General features: G+C 48.2%; 1 protein-coding gene across 1 annotated transcript in view; it reads left to right on the forward strand.

The window, feature by feature from the left end:
* drc1 (dynein regulatory complex subunit 1 homolog (Chlamydomonas)) overlaps positions 1 to 21,581 on the forward strand; it is a gene marked incomplete at its 5' end in the record, with an annotated part of 51,917 nt that overhangs the window by 22,672 nt on the left and 7,664 nt on the right. Inside the window, 4 exons of the mRNA XM_084329157.1 lie at positions 16,307 to 16,396; positions 16,660 to 16,746; positions 17,876 to 18,048; positions 18,902 to 19,048. Coding sequence (XP_084185283.1) covers positions 16,307 to 16,396; positions 16,660 to 16,746; positions 17,876 to 18,048; positions 18,902 to 19,048 — 497 coding nt within the window. The remainder of the gene's footprint in view (positions 1 to 16,306; positions 16,397 to 16,659; positions 16,747 to 17,875; positions 18,049 to 18,901; positions 19,049 to 21,581) is intronic.

The following is a 21,581-nucleotide window of genomic DNA, read 5'->3' on the forward strand; positions in this document are numbered from 1 at the left end:
AAACTGGCTGATGAGCCAATGAGGGAACAGAACCCCCACCAGAACTGTGATGAAAACTGTGGTCTCCGATCCGACACCACATCCTGGGGGAGACCATGGAGTCGAAAGACATGCTGGACCATCATGGAAAACCGGTCTAATATGGTTAGGACGGCGGTTTTACCGTCTGAAGAGGGAAGTCCTGTGACAAAGTAAATGGAGATGTGTGACCATGGCCTGCATGGGACGGGTAGCGGGTGGAGGAGCCCAGATGGAGCTGAGTGGGTTGCAGGCGGTACAGGCCAATACGAAAGCCCATGTGTCTGACTCCATGGTAGGCCACCAGAATAGTTGCCACAGAAACATCAGAGTGCGGCTAACCCCGGGGTGATAGGTGAGTCTGGAGGAGAGCCGAATGAGCGGAGTCCGCAACGAACAGGCGGTTAAGCGGACCATTGCCGGGGTCAGGGTCGGAACCAGACTCCTCCGCCGAAAAGAGACGGGGGCATCAACATTCTGTGAGGCTGGGCGATAGGACAGCATGAAGTTGAACCTCCCAAAAAACAAAGCCCACCGGGCCTGACGAGAATTGAGACGCTTCGCTGACTGAAGATAGGAGATGTTCTTGTGATCGGTCCAAACGATAAAGGGGAGAACCGTTCCCTCTAGCCAGTGGCGCCACTCCTCTAGCGCCAGCTTCACAGCCAACAGCTCCCTGTTGCCAACATCATAGTTCCTCTCCGCTGGGGATAGACGTCGAGAGAGGAAAGCATGCAGATGGAGCTTATTGTCTGTATGGGACCTCTGGGACACAACAGCTCCCGTATCCGAAGCGTCAACCTCCACCACAAACTGTAAGTTGGGATCGGGCTGGACCAAGACTAGCGCGGAGACGAAGCAGCATTTGAGGTCGAGAAAAGCAGCATACGCCTCAGGAGACCAACGGAAAACGGAGTTAGTTGAGGTGAGAGCACAGAGGGGTGCGGCGACGCAGCTATAGTTGCGGATGAATCGCAGATAAAAATGTGCAAAGCCCAGGACTGTAACTGCTTCACGGAGGAGGGTTGGGGCCACTGGGTGACCGCAGAGACCTTAGCGGGGTCCATCTGTACCTGCCCCTCGGAGATGATATAGCCCAAATAGGATACAGAGGATACATGGAACTCGCACTTTTACGCCTTAACGAAAAGCTTAACAGCCGTTGGAGAACTAGGCCAACATGACATTGATGAGTCTCCAGGTCCTTGGAGAATATTATAATGTCGTCCAGGTACACGAATACGAACTGTCCATTCATGTCCCTGAAGACGTCATTCACCAGATTCTGGAAGACTGCTGGGGCGTTGGTAAGGCCGAACGGCATCACGAGATACTCAAAGTGGCCGATAGGGGTATTAAAAGCAGTCTTCCACTCATCATCCTCCCGAATGCGAACGAGGTGGTAAGCGCTGCACAGATCCAACTTGGAGAAGACGGTGGCACCATGCAGAGGACCAAAGGCAGAGCTGATGAGGGGCAGCAGGTACTTATTCTTTACCGTGATGTTATTAAGACCCCGGTAATCAATACGCGGTCTTAAGGTTCCATCCTTCTTGCCGACAAAGAAGAACCACCGCAGGAGACGACGAGGGATGAATCAAGCACCAGGGATTCCTGGATATACTTTTCCATCGCTTCCTGTTCCGGGCGCGAGACGTTATACAGACGACTACTGGGCAGGGGAGCCCGCGGCAGGAGGTCAATGGCGCAGTCAAGTTCAAGTTCTTTAATAGTTGTCATACAGAAGTACAGAATACTTTCATACAAAATGCTTCTTACTGTTACGCTCCAGAGACTGTGCTAGACAAGATAGTATCAAATAACATAATAACATAATATAGCATGAATTTAGAAGAAGAAAATGAGGTCACAGTGTTCGGTATAGACATATGTACAATGTTCTGAGTTACCATATAATATACAATACACAATACTATGCAGTGTACTAATGTACAGTACTATCTAGTGCAAAGCAGAAATGGGATGAGGTACAATTTTAGGTACAATTTACAGTAAGGTGTACGAGTTGTAGTGCAATCCTTCATCCATAAATATAAAGTGTGGGGAGTGGGTGCTACAGTGTGTTTGTTTAAAGTGGGTGTGTGCTATAAGTGTGTGGAGTGGGTGCTACAGTGTGTTTGTTTAAAGTGAGTGTGTGCGTGTGGATGTGTGTGCTATGTGCGTTTGGTGGTTGTTGTTGTGTAGTGTTCATTCATTGTTCGTTTAGCAGCCTGATGGCCTGGGGATAGAAGCTTCTTCTGAGTCTTTCTGTGCTCGCCTTGAGACTCCTGTATCGCTTGCCTGACGGCAGCAGTTCAAAGAGGCAGTTGTTCGGGTGACTGGAGTCTTTAATGATTCTCTTAGCCTTGCCCTTGCAACGCTTGTAGTAAATGTTCTGGAGGGTGGGGAGCCCCCCTCCAATTGTGCGTTCGGCTGAACGTGTCACTCTTTGTAGTCTGCTTTGGTCATGTGCAGTGCTATTCCCAAACCAGGAGGTGATGTTGCCGGTCAAGATGCTCTCTATTGTACATGAGTAGAAGTTCTTAAGGATCTTCTGGCTGACTTGGAACTTCCTTAGGCGCCTGAGGAAGTAGAGGCGTTGTCGTGCCTTCTTCACAACACTGTTAATGTGTGTGGTCCATGTCAAGTCCTTGGATATGTAGGCTCCGAGGTACTTAAAGCTGTTGACTCTCTCAACCGGTGCCCCGTCGATGCTGAGGGGGCTGTAGTCCTTGACCCCCGACCTCCTGAAGTCCACAATCATCTCCTTTGTTTTGCTGACGTTCAGGGAGAGGCTGTTTTCCTGGCACCATCCCGCCAGGACCTTGACCTCTTCCAGGTAGGCCCTCTCGTCGTTGGCAGAGATCAGGCCCACCACCACTGTGTCGTCAGCAAATTTGACGATTGTATTTCTACTCCGCTGAGCCACACAGTCGTGTGTGTACAGGGAGTAGAGGAGGGGACTCAGAACACAGCCCTGGGGGGCCCCTATGTTGAGGGTGATGGATGAGGAGGTGCAGTTGCCTGCTCTCACCACCTGGGGTCTGCCAGTCAGGAAGTCCAAGACCCACTGGCAGAGGTCATAGCCCAAGCCCAGGTCCCTGAGCTTGGCTATGAGTATGGAGGGGACTATGGTATTGAATGCCGAGCTGTAGTCGATGAATAGCATTCTCACATAGTTCCCCTGCCTCTTGTCCAGGTGTGATGCAGCTGTGTGCAGCACATGGGATATGGCGTCCTCCGTGGACCTGTTGGGGCGGTATGCAAATTGCAGGGGGTCCATGTTGATGGGGAGGGAGGAGCAGATGTAGCCCTTTACTAGCTTCTCGAAGCACTTCATGGCTATGGAGGTGAGAGCTACAGGGCGGTAGTCGTTGAGGCAAGCAGGCTTGGATTTTTTGGGTACAGGGATAATAGTGGACTTCTTCAGGCAGGTGGGGATGACAGCCTGTTCTAAGGACAGGTTAAATATGTCAGTGAATACTGGGGCCAGTTGGTCGGCACAGACTTTTAGGACGCGGCCGGGGATGCCGTCTGGACCTGCTGCCTTCCTGATATTCACTTTTTTAAAGGTCCGCCTCACCTCATGCTCTGTTACCCTGAACACTGCGCCTCCATCAGCAGCCGACCCCCCCCCCCCCCATTGCCGAGGCTTGTGAGCTGGTGTTGTTATTACCAGCATCAAACCTCGCATAGAAGGTATTGAGGTCATTTGCTAAGGAGATGTCACTGTTCAGTTTGAGGGAGGCGCCTTTGTAGTCTGTCATCGTTTTGAGCCCCTGCCACATAGCTCTAGAGTCAGCTTGTTCAAACTGGAGTTCAATTTTATCCCTGTAGCGTCGTTTGGCCTCTGACACAGTCCTCCTTACGTTGTATCGCCCCACCTTGTGGTCATTCATGTTGCCTGCCTCTAGGCCGTCGTTGTATGCTTTGGTGCGCTCTCTCAGAGCTTCACGGACGGATTTGTCTACCCAGGGTTTTTGATTTGGGTAAACTTTCATTTTGGTAGTGGGGATTGTTTCTTTCACCCTAGTACAAACATAGTCCAGCACTGTCTCCGTGTAGGCATTAATGTTATCTGTGTCGCGGAACACATTCCAGTCTGTGTTGTGAAACACTGACCGGATCGTATCCTCTGACGTCACATCCCATTTCTGCACCTCTCGCGAGACTACGGGAGTACTTTTAATTCTCTGTCTGTACTTCGGTGTAAGAAAAATTGATGCGTGATCTGACTTACCGAAGCCACTATCAGAATGAGCCTTGTAGCCACCTTTAAATTGCGTGTAACAGTGATCTAGGATGTTACCGCCTCTGGTGTTGCAAGTCACATGCTGATAGAAGTCGGGCAATACCTTTCTCAGATTGGCGCTATTGAAATCTCCCAGAACTAAAATGGCGGCGTTAACATTCGCCTCTTGGATTCTATTTACCTCGTCGTGTAGTCATATGGCCGATGGTGCGGCAGAGACATCCCCCGTTGTTTGGAGAACACAGCAGCAAGGTCATGATACGGCCTGGGAACGGAAGACAAGAGCGAGAGAGCAGCCAGGCAGGGACTGTGACACCCCCCACTTCTGCTGAACCTTGTGATAAAGATGCTAGGTAGTGTGGAGCAACTCCGCCCGGTGATCAAACCCCACCTAGACCCACTCCAGTTCGCCTACCAGCCCCGACTGGGGGTAGAGGATTGTCATCTACCTGCTGAACAGAGCCTACACTCACCTAGACAAGCCAGGGAGCACTGTGAGAGTCATGTTCTTTGATTTCTCCAGTGCTTTTGATACCGTAAGGCCTGGGCTGCTGGGTGAGAAGTTGGAGGCGATGCAGGTAGAGGCCCCCCTGGTGTCCTGGGTTGTTGACTATCTGACGGGCAGACCACAGTACGTGCGCCTACGGAGCTGTGTGTCAGACAGACTGGTCAGCAACACCGGGGCCCCGCAGGGGACAGTCCTCTCTCCCTTCCTCTTCACTGTCTACACCAACGACTTCCACTATTGGTCAGAGTCCGGCCACCTTCAGAAGTTTTCTGATGACCCTGCGATAGTGGGATGCAGGGGCGTAGCTGGGGGGCGGGGGGGGGCAGGTTAGGGGGCAGGTTAGGATGATTCCAAGGGCCCAGAACTGGGGGGGGGGGGGGGGGGGCAGAGAACACTATTATTATCTTTTTATTAATATGGTTTTATTATTATCCTAAAGTAAGTTGATGTAGTTGACTCAAAAGTATAATTGCCTGTATTAAAGAAAAACGTCACAAAAGAAACAAACAGGTGGTTGTTACTCTGTTTGACAGAATGAGCACCCCTCCCTTCATTCATTGCATGATGGTTCAGTCCATGCACAGCAGCGCAAGCAGCTTGCAGCGTGAACAGTCAGACTGACAGGAACATGTCCTCTCTACAGCTCATGAATCAGGAGCTCAGAAATGAAAGAAAAAAACATCAGCATTGCAAGAGGAAAATAATAAAAAGAGGTTGACAGCTAGTCGCCAAGTATTTTCACAAGAAAGGTATTTATTCACAGAACTTGTTTTGAAGCCCATAACAGCTTGGCCAACATTTTGTGGCTGACGTTAGCTACCTGTTGCTATAAAAAATTTGATCAGTGTAGATGAGCCCAGTGAATTTGTATCCAGCAGCTATGCCCTTTTGCTATGGCTAGCTAACCTAACCTGTATAATGTTACATGCTAATCACATCTGCTCTAATGCACAGAGATGCAGCTTCAGGATCAGTACCCCTTCCCTCAGGCCAGCTCCCAGTTGAAGGAGAGGGAGGTAAGCAGCAGGGCTTGGGGTTAATACACAGATTTTAAATATGCTTACCATGCATTGAATACAAGGTAATATTCACATTTAGTTACTCTAGTTCTTCCAGTAATTGCAATACCATTGACCACTGGCACATTACATTGAGGTTGTTACAGTAGCTATAGCTAGATTTGAGCAATTGGAAAAGATCTATACAAATTATTATTATTATTATTATTATTATTATTATTATTATTATTATTATTATTATTATTATTATTATTATTATTATTATTATTATTATAACAATTAAGAGATAGCTCGAGCTGTACTGTGTTATTACTATTATAGGGCATTTTATAAATTATGTACACTATGGATACTCTAGAGCCAGGGCCCTCGAGCAAGGCAGCCAACGAGGAGAGCAGAGGTGAAGAGGCAGAAGTACCAGTACAAGAAGAAGTTGAGGACCATGAAAGCAGCACAGATGAGGAGGAAGCAGCTATGGACAGTCAATGTCGGGGACAACGTGAGGCTCCGACACAGGATTCCACAGATACTGAGCCAGCTGTAGTGGTGTCTGAGGTAGAATTGAATTGAATTGAAAACCTTTATTTATCCCAGAGGGGAGATTCAGATTACAGCAGTCCATTACAGCATAACAGAAATTTTAAAACAGTTAGTGGAAACAGTTAATACATACACGTATTACTATGTGTTAAAAACAAGATGGACAAATACATAGGGATAAAAAGAGCTAAAATAAGGCTAAAATAGAGATAAAAGTGGTGAGAAGAAAAGGAAACAAGTCCAATCATGATGTTAAATAATTAAATGAATTGGTTACAGTCCACAACCCAGCTCCTCCAGTCCACGGCAGTTAGCCCGCCCTGGCCCTGCCTGGTTGTGGAGCCTGATTGCCACCGGCACAAAGGACGGAAGGTTATGTATATAACCTAGTTATGAGTACTGGCTAAGCGTCCCGCTCTTAAGCCTATCGAGATATACCTCATCTCATGTACCTATTGTACTCCATCAACGAAAAAAACAAGTACACCCACACCTGCCAGGTCCCGCCCCTATGGAGGCGTAGCCTATAAGACAGTAGGCATGGTCACCAAACACTCTTCCTCGCCAAAAATCCCGTTTCCAGTAAAAGATCCCTCAAAAGGGAACTCAGGGCCGCTTAAGAGCGGGACGCTTAGCCAGTACTCATATAACTAGGTTATATACATAACCTTCCGTTATATTATCGTACTTGGCCATCGCGTCCCGCTCTTAAGCCTATCGAGATATGGGGTAGAGCAGACGCGAGGCCCGACAAATGTACCCCCTGAGGACCCGTAAGCCCACATCAAGGGGTTTGGGGAGCCCCGTCACCCCATCCTTCCTAATGAAGGGGGGGCGCAGTCAACTCCACCTGAGTGCGAGCAAGAGGGAACTAGAACCCCTTGAACACACAGCACAGGCGGAACCACGTGTGACCTAACACACTGTGGCCCATACCCACACACTCCTGCTACCCTACCAAAGGACGGGAAGCAGGAAAGGCCACAGACCCCAGAACCGCCTGGGAGACAGAACCCCTGGTCATGTCCATGAGGTAAAACCTTACAAAGGGGCCCGGGGAGGACCATGAAGCTGCAGCACAGATGTCCTCCACCGAGGCCCCACCCAGGAGAGCGGCAGAGGCAGCCACCCCACGAGTGGAGTGCGCCCTGACGCCCCCAGGGGGATCCAGCCCGGCCAACGTGTAGCAGAGGGCAATGCCCTCGCACAACCAATGGGACAGGCGCTGTTTCGATAGTGCCTTACCGGCACGAGAACCACCAAGACAGACAAAAAGCTGATCGGTAACCCTGAGGTCCTGAGTACGGCTGAGGTAAATTCCCAAGCACGGACCGGACATGACAGGTGAAGGCGCGCATCTAACTCACTAGCGTGAGGAGGCGGACGAAACGCCTGAACCACAATATCCCTGGAGCGGAAGGAACTCCGTATATTTTTAGGCACGAAGGCAGGATTAGGCGGCAGAGTGGCACCGCAATCGGAACGAAAGACAGGCACTCTGGTCGTACCGAGAGAGCACAAAGCACACCCACGCGTTCAGCGGAGGTGACGGCCAGCAAGAACGCGGTCTTGAACGACAGCTGTTCCAACGGCGCTTGCTCAAGAGGCTCAAACGGGGCCAAGGACAACCGACGAGGACCAATTGAAGATCCCAACTCGGAGCCAAAGAGCGTTGCACCGGCTTAACGCGTCGAGCGCCAAGCAGGAAACGCTTCACAAGAGGGTGGCTGAACAAGACATCCCCCTCAAATCCCTCATGATAGGAGGATATAGCTGCTGCATATACCCTCACCGTCGAAGCCGACAGTCTATCAAGGAGAGACTGGAGGTGACTAAGGACAGCATCCAGGGGGCAAGAGACTGGGTCCCGGCCCCCCGCCTTACACCACACATACGCCATCTGCCCGCGTAAAGCGCGACAGTGGAGGGAGCATGCGCATTCCGGATGGTATCAACCACAGAAGGGTCCATCTTCTCCAGACTACCAGTAGCTGGATCAGGACCGGGAACCACACAGCTGCGCCCCGGTCCGGCACCATCAGGAGCAAGAACCTGCGCCCCTCAACGTACCCGTCCCAACAACTGACCTAACAGATGTATGGGGAAGAATCCCAGGCGGCACGGCATCGGTCCCTGACCTGCCTGGCTATGTCCGGACGTAATCCCCACCCGTCAGGATGAGGACCGCCCCGCGACAGTACACCTGTACCCACATTCACCCTGCCGGGGATGTGGGGAGCCCTCAGGCCGCGCAGATGGAGGACGCCCATAGCCAGCCGCCCGCCGCCTGGTGCAGACGGGGGGAGCGTACTCCTCCCTGTCTGTCGATATACGACACTGACGTCGTATTGTCCGTCCTGATCAACACCGTTTGAGGACCAGAAGGACTGCTTTCAATACCAACACATTGAACGTAGCGCAGACCGGGCAGCATGGTTTGCCAGCTGCCCCCTACGGCGTTGGCCCGACGCGTCACCAGCGAGGGAGGCGTCGGTGAAAAACGTGACGTGACGTCAGAGCGTGTCGACAACACGCTCTGAGAGGGATGCCCATAGCACTCCAACCGTTGACTGGGAAGAGGAGTACTCTACTTCCAGTCTACAGCAAACCCCAGGCTGGTAGGGACCTGCCTGGTACGTGACCCGACGATCCACCTTGACCGCGAAGGACCAGAACGTCGTCAGGGCAGAATACACTTCGTAACCCCTGACGACGCAGAGGCCCCAGTGCGGCCTCCACGCACTTGGTGAAGATGCAGGGAGCCAGAGAAAACCGAATGGCAGCCTCTGGTACGCATACGCTAACCCTGCAAAGGAAGCGTAGGTAAGCCCTAGGATGGAAGATCGGAGATGCGAATATGCATCCTACAGGTCTATGGAGGAGAACCAGACCCCCACCTGACAGTGTTCAACAGGTAGGAGACGATCCAAAAAATGCTGAACCTTCCCATGGGACAGGTCCAGCATGGGTCTGACACCCCCCCCCTCCCGATTTCTCAGGCACCAGAGAACACCGGGAAGAGAACGCCACAACGATGGCTTGCTTCGTCCACAGAGATTGGATCTCATTGACCAGAGCTGTCACTGCTGGTGACCCTGACAATAGGGTCTGTACCAAACCCGAAAACGGGTGGGGTTGTGTAAACACAAGTCCCCGCCTCAGCATTCTCTCCATCCACCTCGACATATGGTACTGCCGTAGTCATATGTGATGACACTCCCAACGCACCCGCCGCCATGTGGCGCAGGTCCGCCAGGAACTGTAGATAGTCGCCCCGGTCCCACCCGCTGTGCGTAGCCAACCCTGGACCCTTGCGAGCAGAGCGTTTCGTGGAGTCGGTCGGAACCTGACACTACCCACGAGGCAATCGCACCCAAGGGGGGACCCCGACAGAAAGGGCCGTTTGATACGGGGGAAGCTGACATCAATCTAGGTGACAAAAAAAAAACACTGAACACCCCTCCAGAACATGCTGAGGAGTTGTTCTGCAGCCGGACATGCAAGGCGTGAGGACCCCATGGGTTCCACACACCGTAGCCCTGCAGTGATATTACTACCACCCAAATCACGTGCGCCTGCGAAACCACTGCCAATCTTTCAGGAGTGGGAGGCACCAACATGATACCTGGCCTGGCGAAGGCGAGGCCGGGGAAGCCCGCACTGTGTGCCTCAAAAGGTTTCGAGCCCCCCTGCTTACAACACTTATAGTTGACAGACGTAACACCAGGCTCAACCAACACAGGTTATGGTGTGGGAGCCGCTTGACAGCACAACATTCTCAAAAACAGACCCAGGCTCAGCCATCAACTGGGTGTCAGCCCCTGTCCCCATGAGAAGCGAAAAGTGGGGCCGCCCGCGCTTCAACGAAGGCACGCGGCCCGCAGCCAAAGGAAACAATCAGAGCCCCCTTTTTCCGCTGGTGTTGGGGGAGGGAGTGATCGGAGAGCGGGCTGCTCGCGGCAGGACGTCGACGGCTTGTTGTTCAAGCCGAGCCCATCCAACATGGCCGATCCCTCGGCCGCCAAGGCTGTCGGCCTTGTGGACACCTGTCGATTCAACGCCCAGGATACCTCTGGCGGGGGAAACATGGCCGCCTGTCGAGGGCCTCGTCATTGCCGCTGATGAGGCCGTGCTCTCTCTTCTTCCGGCTGCGCGGTGTGAGGCGGTGTGGGGCCTAGGACAATACCGCCCGCGCTCCAGCAGAAGACCAAAAATCCCCTGCGGAGAGGGGAACCCTGAGCGGTTAGTTTGCGGCTAGGTCAAAGCTAATAACGTCAACAACCTCCGATGTGTCGATGTCGGCTGGCCCTCAAGGCCCCGCCACCAGACACCATTTTTTTGATAGAAAAAACAGCAATTCGAACACAGTTACTAATCGCTGCCAATTCCATACCGTGGCGGTACAGGCTTTAGCAGCCCACCAGCCACTCGCCAGGCCGACCCACCTCATGGCGTCGGCCGGGCGGGGCACTGTCTCAATATGTCAAAAGCAAAGGACTGATGTTAACACGGAGCACCATTGGTGGTTGCAAACAGCAACCTCCACTGTGGTGTGCACCATGAAGGGGTTAAATGAATAAAAGAACTAACACCACAAAATACTGTAGAATGAGCAAGCCCATGTACACAACGTTAAAGGGAGGCGGACCAGAGAGAACCAGTCCCGCATTCATTCATAATATTCACAACAGCACACCAGCCCTAGCTTAGCCCATTTACCCAAAAAGGTAAACAAAGCCCCCCCCGCACTACTCCCCCAATAGACACCGATTGACCGTCAGCATGAATGGTTGAGAGGAGAGAAAGCTGTAGCATAGACAGACATTCTCGTAGCGGAGAGACAGAACAAAACAGTAGCCCACTACACTACTATAGCATAGCGTTCAACGCTACTATGGACAGAAAACAGTCAGCTGAGCCACAACACGGGCCGCCGCTAAGTCCCATCCTGCAGTAGTATAGCTCTACTGCCATCCGCCGGGCCTCAAGCATCGGCTTCCGGGTGGAAACACCGTTCAAAACCCCGCCGGGGCACAGGAATAACGCTACCTGGCTAGGCTACCTAGTCACGGCACACCCTGTTGTCAACCCATTTACCCGTAAAAAGGGTAAAATAGGACTCAGCAAAACCCCCACATTAGCTACCGACTGACCTTCATCGATGAACCGGGCAAGAGGAGGGAAAAGCGGCAAAATCCCACGGCGGAGATATTAGAACAGCGTAGCAGTAGTGTTAGCATATAGCATTAGCATTAGCATGTAGCGTTAGCATTAGTTGTTTAACAGCACGCTTCCAGAATCGTTTGGAACCCGTCCACTGCAGTGAACCGTTCACCAAACCATCCCGCCCCTGACGCCGACACACAACATGGTTGTGTAACAAAACAACCCAGCACTAACATCAATGCCTGATGACACAGGGCCTACCTGTGTACAAGCTGGCTCGATAGCCAACCTTGCACGCTGCTCCTGGATCTGCTGTCACCAGACGAGGAAACATCAGAATAGGCCCGACGTGTCGCTGAAACATGCCCCGAAGATTCCAGGGGTAAGCAAACCTCCGGTAAGCATTCAACATTACGCAATTTCTCTAATCTTTTCATAACAACTAGTTACATAAGGTGCACTGCGACCGTGATGGAAACGAAAATAGAGGAAGAGTGTTTGGTGACCATGCCTACTGTCTTATAGGCTATGCCTCCATAGGGGTGGGACCCGGCAGGTGTGGGTGTACTTGTTTTTTTCGTTGATGGAGTACAATAGGTACATGAGATGAGGTATATCTCGATAGGCTTAAGAGCGGGACGCGATGGCCAAGTACGATAATATAACTGCCCGAAGCGCTTTGTGGTATGTCAGGGGGGATAAGTCTGTGGCTAAACATGGACCGCATTGCGGTCAGCTCATCATGGAGGGGGTGGCATGGGGTTCTCAAGGATAGCATACAGCTTTCTCCTCGTCGTCCCCCACCACCTCCAGACTGTCCAGGTCCGCTCCCACCACAGAGCTTGCTTTTTTTTACCAGTTTGTTTATTTTGTCTGTGTTGGTGTTGCGCCCCCAGCATACCACAGCGAAGAAGAGGGCACCAGCAACCACAGTACTGGTAGAACATCTGCAGCAGTTTGCTGCAGACATTAAAAGACCTGAGCCCTCTCAGGAAGAACAATCTGCTCTGTCCCTTCCTGTAGGGCCTCGGTGATGTCCGTCCAGTCCAGTTTACTATCACTTGACCCAGGGTTGTTCCCAGCCTAGTGCGACTCAAGGTTCTTTAGTAGACTATTGCATTGGTCCATTCATTGAAGATGAACGCAATGCCACATCCTTTACTAGGCTCACCCACCAACAGTTCAGGTGCTGAACTGCTGATCCAAATGTATAGGTAAAAACCATATTATGCGTTTATCAATCAAATCAATCAAAAAGAGACGCACATACATATACACACCTGAGATATACACTCACACAGGTGGCAGAGACGCACATGGATACGAGACACACACAGAAGGTAGGATTACAGTCACGTACCTGAGAGATGCACACACACACACGTATGAGACATACACACATACTTACGTGAGACACGTACCCACATACACATATCTGAGACACACATTCATACATGTTCTCACGCACACCTACATATATTTGAGACGCATCCTCTCACATGCACTATGGAGAAAGATGGCATCCCGATAGAAGATGCAGCACATACCTGCTCGCAGGTAGATCGGTCTACATGTAACGTATGTGCATCAGGGATATATATGCACAATGTATAGTAATGTTTTTTAATTTCCATGTCAGTTGTTAATGTGGTTGTATGAGTCTTTTGTATGTTTTGTATGATGTTACGAAAAAGAAAAAGACAAATCTTGGATGTTGCATATTATGCTGTGGAAAGATGTCTTGTGAATATTGGAAAGATTTGTGCAAAAATATAAAAAAAAATAAAATCAATCAAAAAATCTGACGTGCGCTCGCATGGGTTGGGGGCCCACAAACACATTCTTTCATGGGGCCCAGAATCTACAGCTACGCTCCTGGTGGGATGTATAAAGGACGGTGATGAGAGGGAATACCGGGAACTGGTAGTGGACTTCGTCATATGGTGCGATAAAAACCACCTGCAGCTAAATGTGGCGAAGACCAAGGAACTGGTTGTGGAGCTGGGGAGGAGGAGGAGTGCACCTATGACCCCCGTTTCCATCAGGGGAGTTGATGTGGACATGGTTGAGGTGTACAAATACCTCGGTGTGCACATCGACAACAAACTGAACGGGTCAAAACACGCAGAGGCACTGTACAAGAAGGGCCAGAGCCGACTCTACTTCCTCAGAAGGCTGAGATCCTTCAATGTCTGTACAAGGATGTTGAGGATGTTCTATGAGTCGGTGGTGGCGGGCGCCTTCTTGTACGCTGTGACCTGCTGGGGCAGCGGACTGAGAGCAGGGGACACAAACAGGCTGGATAAGCTGGTCAGGAAGGCCAGTAGCGTGGTTGGGGTGAAGCTGGACTCCCTAGCGAGGGTGGCGGAGAGGAGGAGCCTTGCTAAGCTCCAGGCCATCAGGGAAAACTCCTCCCACCCACTATACACAGACTTGGCGGACAGGAGGAGCAGGTTCAGTGCCAGGCTCACACTACCTAAATGCAGCACTGAACTGCACAGGAAGTCCTTCATTCCAACAGCCATCAGACTATACAATGCATCACTGTGCCTCACTGCATCACTGAGCACAGAGTGGCAGTTACCAGCTTCCTGGACTTAGTTTGAAACAGCACTGTGCAATATTACACCTACTGTAGACCTCAGTATATTTTTACTGTATTTATTTACTGTATATTTTATTCCATTTTTATTCTATTTTACTCTACTCTTATCTTAGGCAACTTGATTTGATTTGTTTTATTATTTTTATTCGTGACCTGTTCTGTCTAAATGTTTAAATGTTTAAATGTTGAGCGATTTGCAGTGTCAAATTTCCCACAGGATAATAAAAGTATTTCTATTCTATTCTATTCTATTCCCAAACCCAATAAATAATGCATCTATAACAACAAACAAAACTACTTCATTAGATTAGATTAGATTAAAATGCATTGTTGTTATATAGCATAAGTACAGTACAGCGAAAATAAGTTTGGCATCCAACCAGAGTGCAAATGTACCAGTAAAGTGCACTAGTAATATTCAATGTACAGGTGATTAAACTGGGTGTACCATATATAAATTAGTACTACTGGGTGTAGTGCTAATCAGATAGATGTACAGAGTTGTAATACCAATATGTACAGTGATATTGTATCTATCTATTGAGCTATATTTTATTTAGTTTATATCCCACATAATTTGATTCAACCTCTTATACAGTCGTACAGCCCTGGCCTATATTTTATTTCATAAATATATTATTCCATTGTGCTTAACGTAGCTCATATTTCATTTTATTTTACTCAACCACTTTATTGTATTATCTGTCTGTTAATGTCTGTCCGCTAATGTCGCACCAGTAACGTCCAAAGCAAATTCCTTGTATGTGAAAAGTATACTTGGCAATAAAGACCTTTCTGATTCTGATTCTGATTCTGATTCTGATTCTGATACGGGTATAAAGACAGTATGGTCGTAGGTCATACTGGCCAGCGTAACTAGTAAGAGTAGGTAAGGGATATGTACAGATATAGATATAGTATCTACACATATGTAAAACGATTATGTACAGGTATGTACAGACAGGTGGATATATATACGGTAAGAATAAATGTATATAGTTATATGGGTTATATGCAAGTGTATAAGTAGGTATATGGGAGGATTATATGAAGACAGATATGTGTATATATAATATATTAGGGATGCTCGATATTGGCTTTTTTACCTATACCGATATTGTCCAACTCTTAATTTCCTATACCGATATCAACCGATACCGATATATGCAGGGGTCCCCCCCCCCCCCCCCCCCCCCCAAACGGAATAATTTCAGGTAATTAACATTACATATCTCTTGTCATGGAATTAACACAACATTATGCATACTTTTGACAATAAATAAAATCAGAATCTGTTCTTACTTGCTTGCCTGGGTAAATAAAGGTTAAATAAATGTTTAAAAAAAAAAAAAAAATTTATCGATACCGATATTTTCCGATATCACATTTTTATGCCAATATCGGCCGATAATATCGGACATCCCTAATATATATATGTGGTAAATATAAATATATAATGTAAGTTATATTATCCTTATAACAAAGATATCTGTGGAGAAATAAATTCAAAACTAGATAGTGTTGCAAGCTCACAGGTGGTTGAAAGACGAACACAGCAAGCTGACAGTGTCTTTGTTGCCTAGAAACATTTCAAACCTTTATTTACACTCAAACACTTGAGGTTCCCCTCATTTTCAAATGTGTCGAGCTTACATTTAATACGTTAAATAATAAAAACAGATCAATATGAAGGTAAGAAAAAAGTTCCGAAAATAAAACAAGTAGCCTGCACAACGATAAAATAGGCATCAGGAAAATAGGCATCAGCAGGAAATATCCATGATGCAGGAGGTGCACGGTTGACTTTGTGTTTGTTTGTTTTATTGTATTTTTTTTATTCAAGTGTAGTGCTTGAAGATTGAATTTGCATGTCATATTTGTGTCTACTCATCATCAAATCTGTTAAAACAATTACACTGTGAACGAGGAAGGTTTAGAATCATAGCCCTAAACTGACCATAGGTCAGCAGAGAATCGGCTCATGCTGAAGATCATTCCAGGAAGTTGGAACATCCAAACATAAGGTGGATAATAACGAATGAGTTCACATCTATGTTGTTGATGTACGTGTCGTTGATATACTGTAACAAGTAAGCTGAGCCTGACCCCAAAAATGGCTGGACCAAACCGATACATAAAAAGAAAACTGCCCACTCTCAACGGTTGACTAATGGTTCCTCCCCCACCCTCCATCCCAGGGCTTCCTGATAGAGAGTAAACTCCTGAAGCTGCTGTCTCCCCTCGAGAAGGACAAGCAGTCCCTCATGAAGTTGGACTCCATCTTCCCTGTGAGTTCATATTGCCCCCCCCCCTCTCTGTCCTAGAGAAACCTTGGAGACAATGCATGCGTGTGTGTTCCGGTGTGTGTGTGTGTGTGTTGAGGATAATTGCATGCCAATTAAAGACCTCTGAGCAGGTCCTGCATTATTATTATTATTATTATTATTATTATTATTATTATTATTATTATTATTATTATTATTATTATTATTATTATTATTATTATTATTATTATTATTATTATTATTATTGTTGTTGTGTCTTCCTCCAGGCCATGGGAGTTAAGAGCGAGGAGGATGTGTACAAGCTGGCCAAGTTTTTGATGAAATACAAACGCCAGTGGAGGGAACAGTCTGAGGTAAGAAGCAGGGGCGGTGGAAAATATTCAAATTAGAGCTGGCCCGGCTGGGACTTTATCGCATTAATTGTGATTAATTAACTTTACTGCTCCCGGCAGCCCTTGGGGGGAAGGACGACGGGATGGGTTAAGAGCAGAGCTCAATCGCATCGGCGACCCTGAGAAAAACAATTGCATGTGTGTGTGTGTGTGTGTGTGTGTGTGTGTGTGTGTGTGTGTGTGTGTGTGTGTGTGTGTATTCCTCTGTGATATGGGATTAAAATGTGATTCATTTCGATTAATTAACTATAAAGTCTCAAATTAATTGGATTACACTTTTTTAATCGAGTCCCACCACTAATTCAAATAGAACTCAATCTGTAACATTTTACTCCAGATCGATTAAATTAATTTAAATTGGTGTGTTGATTAAATGGTCCATGTGGGATGCAGCGTGACTCTTTATCCATTAGAAAATATACTTTATTCTTAAAACAATGACATTTCAGTCGCTGGGGACATTCATCTGACAATGTCCCAGCAACTGAAATGTCACTCTTTTAACCAGAATGAAGTATATTTTTTTATAGAGCGTTGTGTCTCATCCTTCATGGATTCTACACCATTTGTTTGAGCCCAAACCTTTTACCTCAAGCCCTGCCCTCTTTTCTTGATCCTCCAATCACAACTGTTGCTTCCCTTTGTGATTGGAGGATCAAGAAAAGAGAGCGGGGCTTAAGATATGTCCATTATTAACATAATGCTCCGAACTAATAACTTGGTGTAAGTTATTAAATTCCTGCTGACTGAATCAGTCCAATCACATTTGTATACTGATCACACTTTTAAAAGAAACTATAGAAATGTATTTAAAATAATCAAACCAAACTGTACGTATGAATGGACCCTCAGAAGAGAAGAAGTCTTTATTTGTCATGCAACAACACACGCATGTAAGATGGGCAACACACAGGAACACACATGCATTGGGTCGCCGATGAAATGCCTCTCTGCCCTTGACCCACCCTGTCACCCTTCCCCCCAAGAGCAGCTGGGAGCAGACAGTATTTGTTACTTGAAGATGAAACTGAAGATTATTTTAAGTTACGAGTTACAAAAATATTGTAGTTACCACCGTCTCCACCAATAGCACCAGTGCTCCCTCTGCCAGCAGGATGACTGTACAGAGGAGAGTGAGTCCAGTGCCCAGGCAAAAGGAGGAGACAGCAACAGTGCCGTTAGTAGCATGACCTTTGACCTCATCCATCCTGATGATGTCCTTGCCGCGTTGAAAGCCTTCACAGCCCAGCACAGAAAATCCAGGTCGGCACCAATTAACCTGAAAGGACCAGTTAGGTTTTCACACGTTTCATTACAAGCCCAGTATGCCTCTCTATGTAGTTCCAATGAATGAAGAACCATGTAACTCTATTTTAAGTTTTCAGGGGAACAGTGTTTTCAAATATCACTGTAAGTTACGTTAGAATGTTGTGGCCATTTAAAGACAGACGTTGACGTGATTTGGATTGACTTTACAACTGCAAATACATGGGTTGTCCAAAAAATGTCATCTAAATCCATTTAGGTGACTTAGGTTTTTCAGTGCAAGGGTTCATTTGTGGAAACAATTGGACGGAAACATACACAGTCCACATCCAAAAATGCTACCTTGCCTCTCTCAATTCAATTCAATTCAATTCAAATGGGCTTTATTGACATGGGAAACATACGTTTACATTGCCAAAGCCAAACAAAACAAAACAATCAAACAGAGAAAACAAAAGAAATCAGTACATTACAGACGGAATTTCTTGTACAGTCTTTATGGTGGTTGCATTCTGCTGGATCTCTCTCTCTCTCTCTCTCTCTCTCTCTCTCTCTCTCTCTCTCTCTCTCTCTCTCTCTCTCTCTCTCTCTCTCTCTCTTTATCCCCCCATCTCTCTCTCTGACTAAATGCACTGTACCGATTTACATGTCGTAACAAAGTGATAAATGAAGTGACCTATCTCAAGCCCCACTCTTTTTTCTTGATCCTCCAATCACAACATGCTGAGGTTTGTCAGAGGAAAGCAACAGCTGTGATTGGAGGATCAAGAAAAGAGGGTGGGGTTTGAGATAGGTAAATTGTTTTCCACCCAGATAAGTTGGTTCTCATCTCCTTCTGATGTGATTTCAGGGAGGGTTTAGGGCCCCATCAGGCCACTATGCCCCATCAGGCCACTATGCAGAGTCAGGATGCAGCCTACTGGGAGAGCATGGTTGACATCCCTGCGGCCAAACGCAAGGTCTGGGATGCACTGGGTAATGCACAAGAGAAGTACCAGTAAGTAACATGCATGCACACTAGGTGTAACTGAGGGGTACAATTCCCTGACTGTATTGAGAGTATGGTATTATTAAACCACTACTTAGTTATGTACTTTAATTACTGGCCATACAGTACACGGTATATCTGGTGAACACCCACACAAGAATACAACAATGACACCTAAAGTTCTATTTGGAGGGATTTATTATTATAGCAACGGTAGGTTACAGAATGAGAATTATGAATGGCGCTTATAAGGCGAAGAACACTTAAGTAGGTCAAGAGCGTAAGTCCATGAGCATAATAAGATGGGTATAACTGACGCCACCTGTAGCATAAGAATTACATAAGGCACACTCGTAGTCAGCTGGAGACACTAGGGGGTTCCCTCCGGTTGTAAGCCGGCAGGGTAGAAGAATGTTCGGGAGCAAAGTCTGAATCAACGCGGAATAAAGAAGCTCCAGCTACGGGAGGCGGTACATTACTCCCTTGATCGGCAGACAAAAGCAGCAGCTATAATCCAGTATGCGCGACAGCATGGATGAAAGCCAGCCAGCCTCGGGTCCTAGAGGCGGGCTCGAGGGTGCTCCTCACAGGGGTAGATCCCACACGACAGTGGGGTAGACGGTTCTCTGCTCCAGCAGCCACAGTACCAAAGCAATATAATCCAGCCGGAAAAGGCTCTGCATTCGCCGGTGTAGATTCTCCTGTGCACTATACTTCACATTAACTAGGTCGAACTTGACGTTATTTCACTAAACTCTGACACTTTTACTATCCTATTCGCACATGTTATAAGTGCTCTATTTAGACGCAAAGTTGCTCACTTCACTTGGTCGTTGACTCGTGGTGAAGGCTTTAACGTTTTTGGTATAAGACTACTGGTAATGAACAAACGATACTTTGAACGAACGAACTGAATGAACGAATGAACTGCTGCTGCTTTCCACCTGCGCCGTATTTATATGTAAGGTGAATTATCTAGTGCCAACCTCAGTTCTGTCTCGTATTACTGCGCAAACCTGGACATGTTGAGACATGCCTTGGCGGTGGCTTTGAACTCGCCATTGGGGGTATGGTCGTTGGCGCCTAGGGGTCGCTGTCTAATAGGAGAACGAATATTATGGTCTGGCCTGTACCTAGGTAAAGGGATATTCCGTGTATATATACAAAGAATATACAAGGGATATCAAACGATATACAAATATTATACATGGGATCTCAAGTAATAAATATATATATTCGGTTTAATCTGACCCTTTGTAACAGCCGCCTCCTAATTAGTCCGCACCTAATTAGATAAGCAGAGACAGATTAACCGTCTTGTCCACTACTCAATGTCCGTTGTGGGGAGTAGGGCAATTCACAAAGTCAGTGGGTCATGATCGTCAGCAAGGGAGTCAGGGAGCCTTGGCAACTCTATCAGCCTCGCCACGGGTCGGGTGTATGTCCGTCCCTGGATAAGAACTTCTGCCGCTCTGACCTTTCCGTCGGCACCAGTGATCACTTTGCTTACGCGGCCGGCCGGCCACGCAGCTCGGGGTAGTGACTGGTCTATGATCATGACGATTGTGTCCACTTTTAAGTTGTCCCTGTCCTTGACCCGCTTCTGACGGGCTGGACGGGATGGTAGGGGGCTTAGGAGGAAGCGGGCCTGAGACTGGTTGATCTGTGCTTGGCTGTGCCTCCACATCCTCCGTCTGTTCCTCTTGTTTGGTCTGTACCCCATCTGAGGAGGGGCCGGTTCCGGCCGCCCCATCAAGGAGTCGCTTGGGGTGCTGGGTTCGAGGTCAGCTACGTCTGGAGCGCAGCTGAGGGGGGTGGAGTTCGGAACTCCCTCTTGTGCCCACGGTTCTCTCACAGGCCTCTCGCCTAATGTCAATAGCCTCTCAACGGGCTGTACGAGAGAGTGGCCGGTGTCGCTCACCTTTGTGTGCAGGCAGCGTGTAGACGTGGGTTTACTGTCAAGTCCGTAGAAAGGGCCCTGGAGCGTCCACCCCAGTCGGGTCTGAACCGCGACTGGGCATCCTTTGGGTCCGATGTGGGCCGCCTCAATTGGGAGAATGAGGTCCGCGTGGTCGGAGCCGATGAGCAGGGTCGGTGTGGCGCCGTCGATGAGCGGTATAGGTAGTTGACGTAGGTGCACGTACTTCGCCATCAGCTGTGGGATGGGGTAGGTGTACTGTGACAGGCCTATGTCGTGGCTGGTGAAGACGTTAGTGATACTATACTGCTTCTCGGGCTGGTCCACCGCTGCTATCTTGAAGGAGACATTTTCACCCTTTATGGTCTTCTGGTCTCTTCTGATGGTACGGATTGTCATTGTTCCTTTGGCACCCCGCAGGCCCAACTGGGCTGCGGCGGAAGCGAGGAGGAGAGTCTTTTCAGACCCATCGTCTAGGACAGCGTAAGTGTCCAGGACCTTGTCCTCGTAGCTCAGGAGCACTCTGACCACTTTGATGAGCACTCGGGGGGTCCCGCTATGCTGGTCTATATGGAGCACTCCTGTTGGTGGGTTGCCTTGGATCTTCTGGAGTGGTGCCGACTC

Source organism: Notolepis coatsorum, assembly GCF_963971535.1.
Source record: "Notolepis coatsorum genome assembly, chromosome: 14".
Taxonomy (NCBI): domain Eukaryota; kingdom Metazoa; phylum Chordata; class Actinopteri; order Aulopiformes; family Paralepididae; genus Notolepis; species Notolepis coatsorum.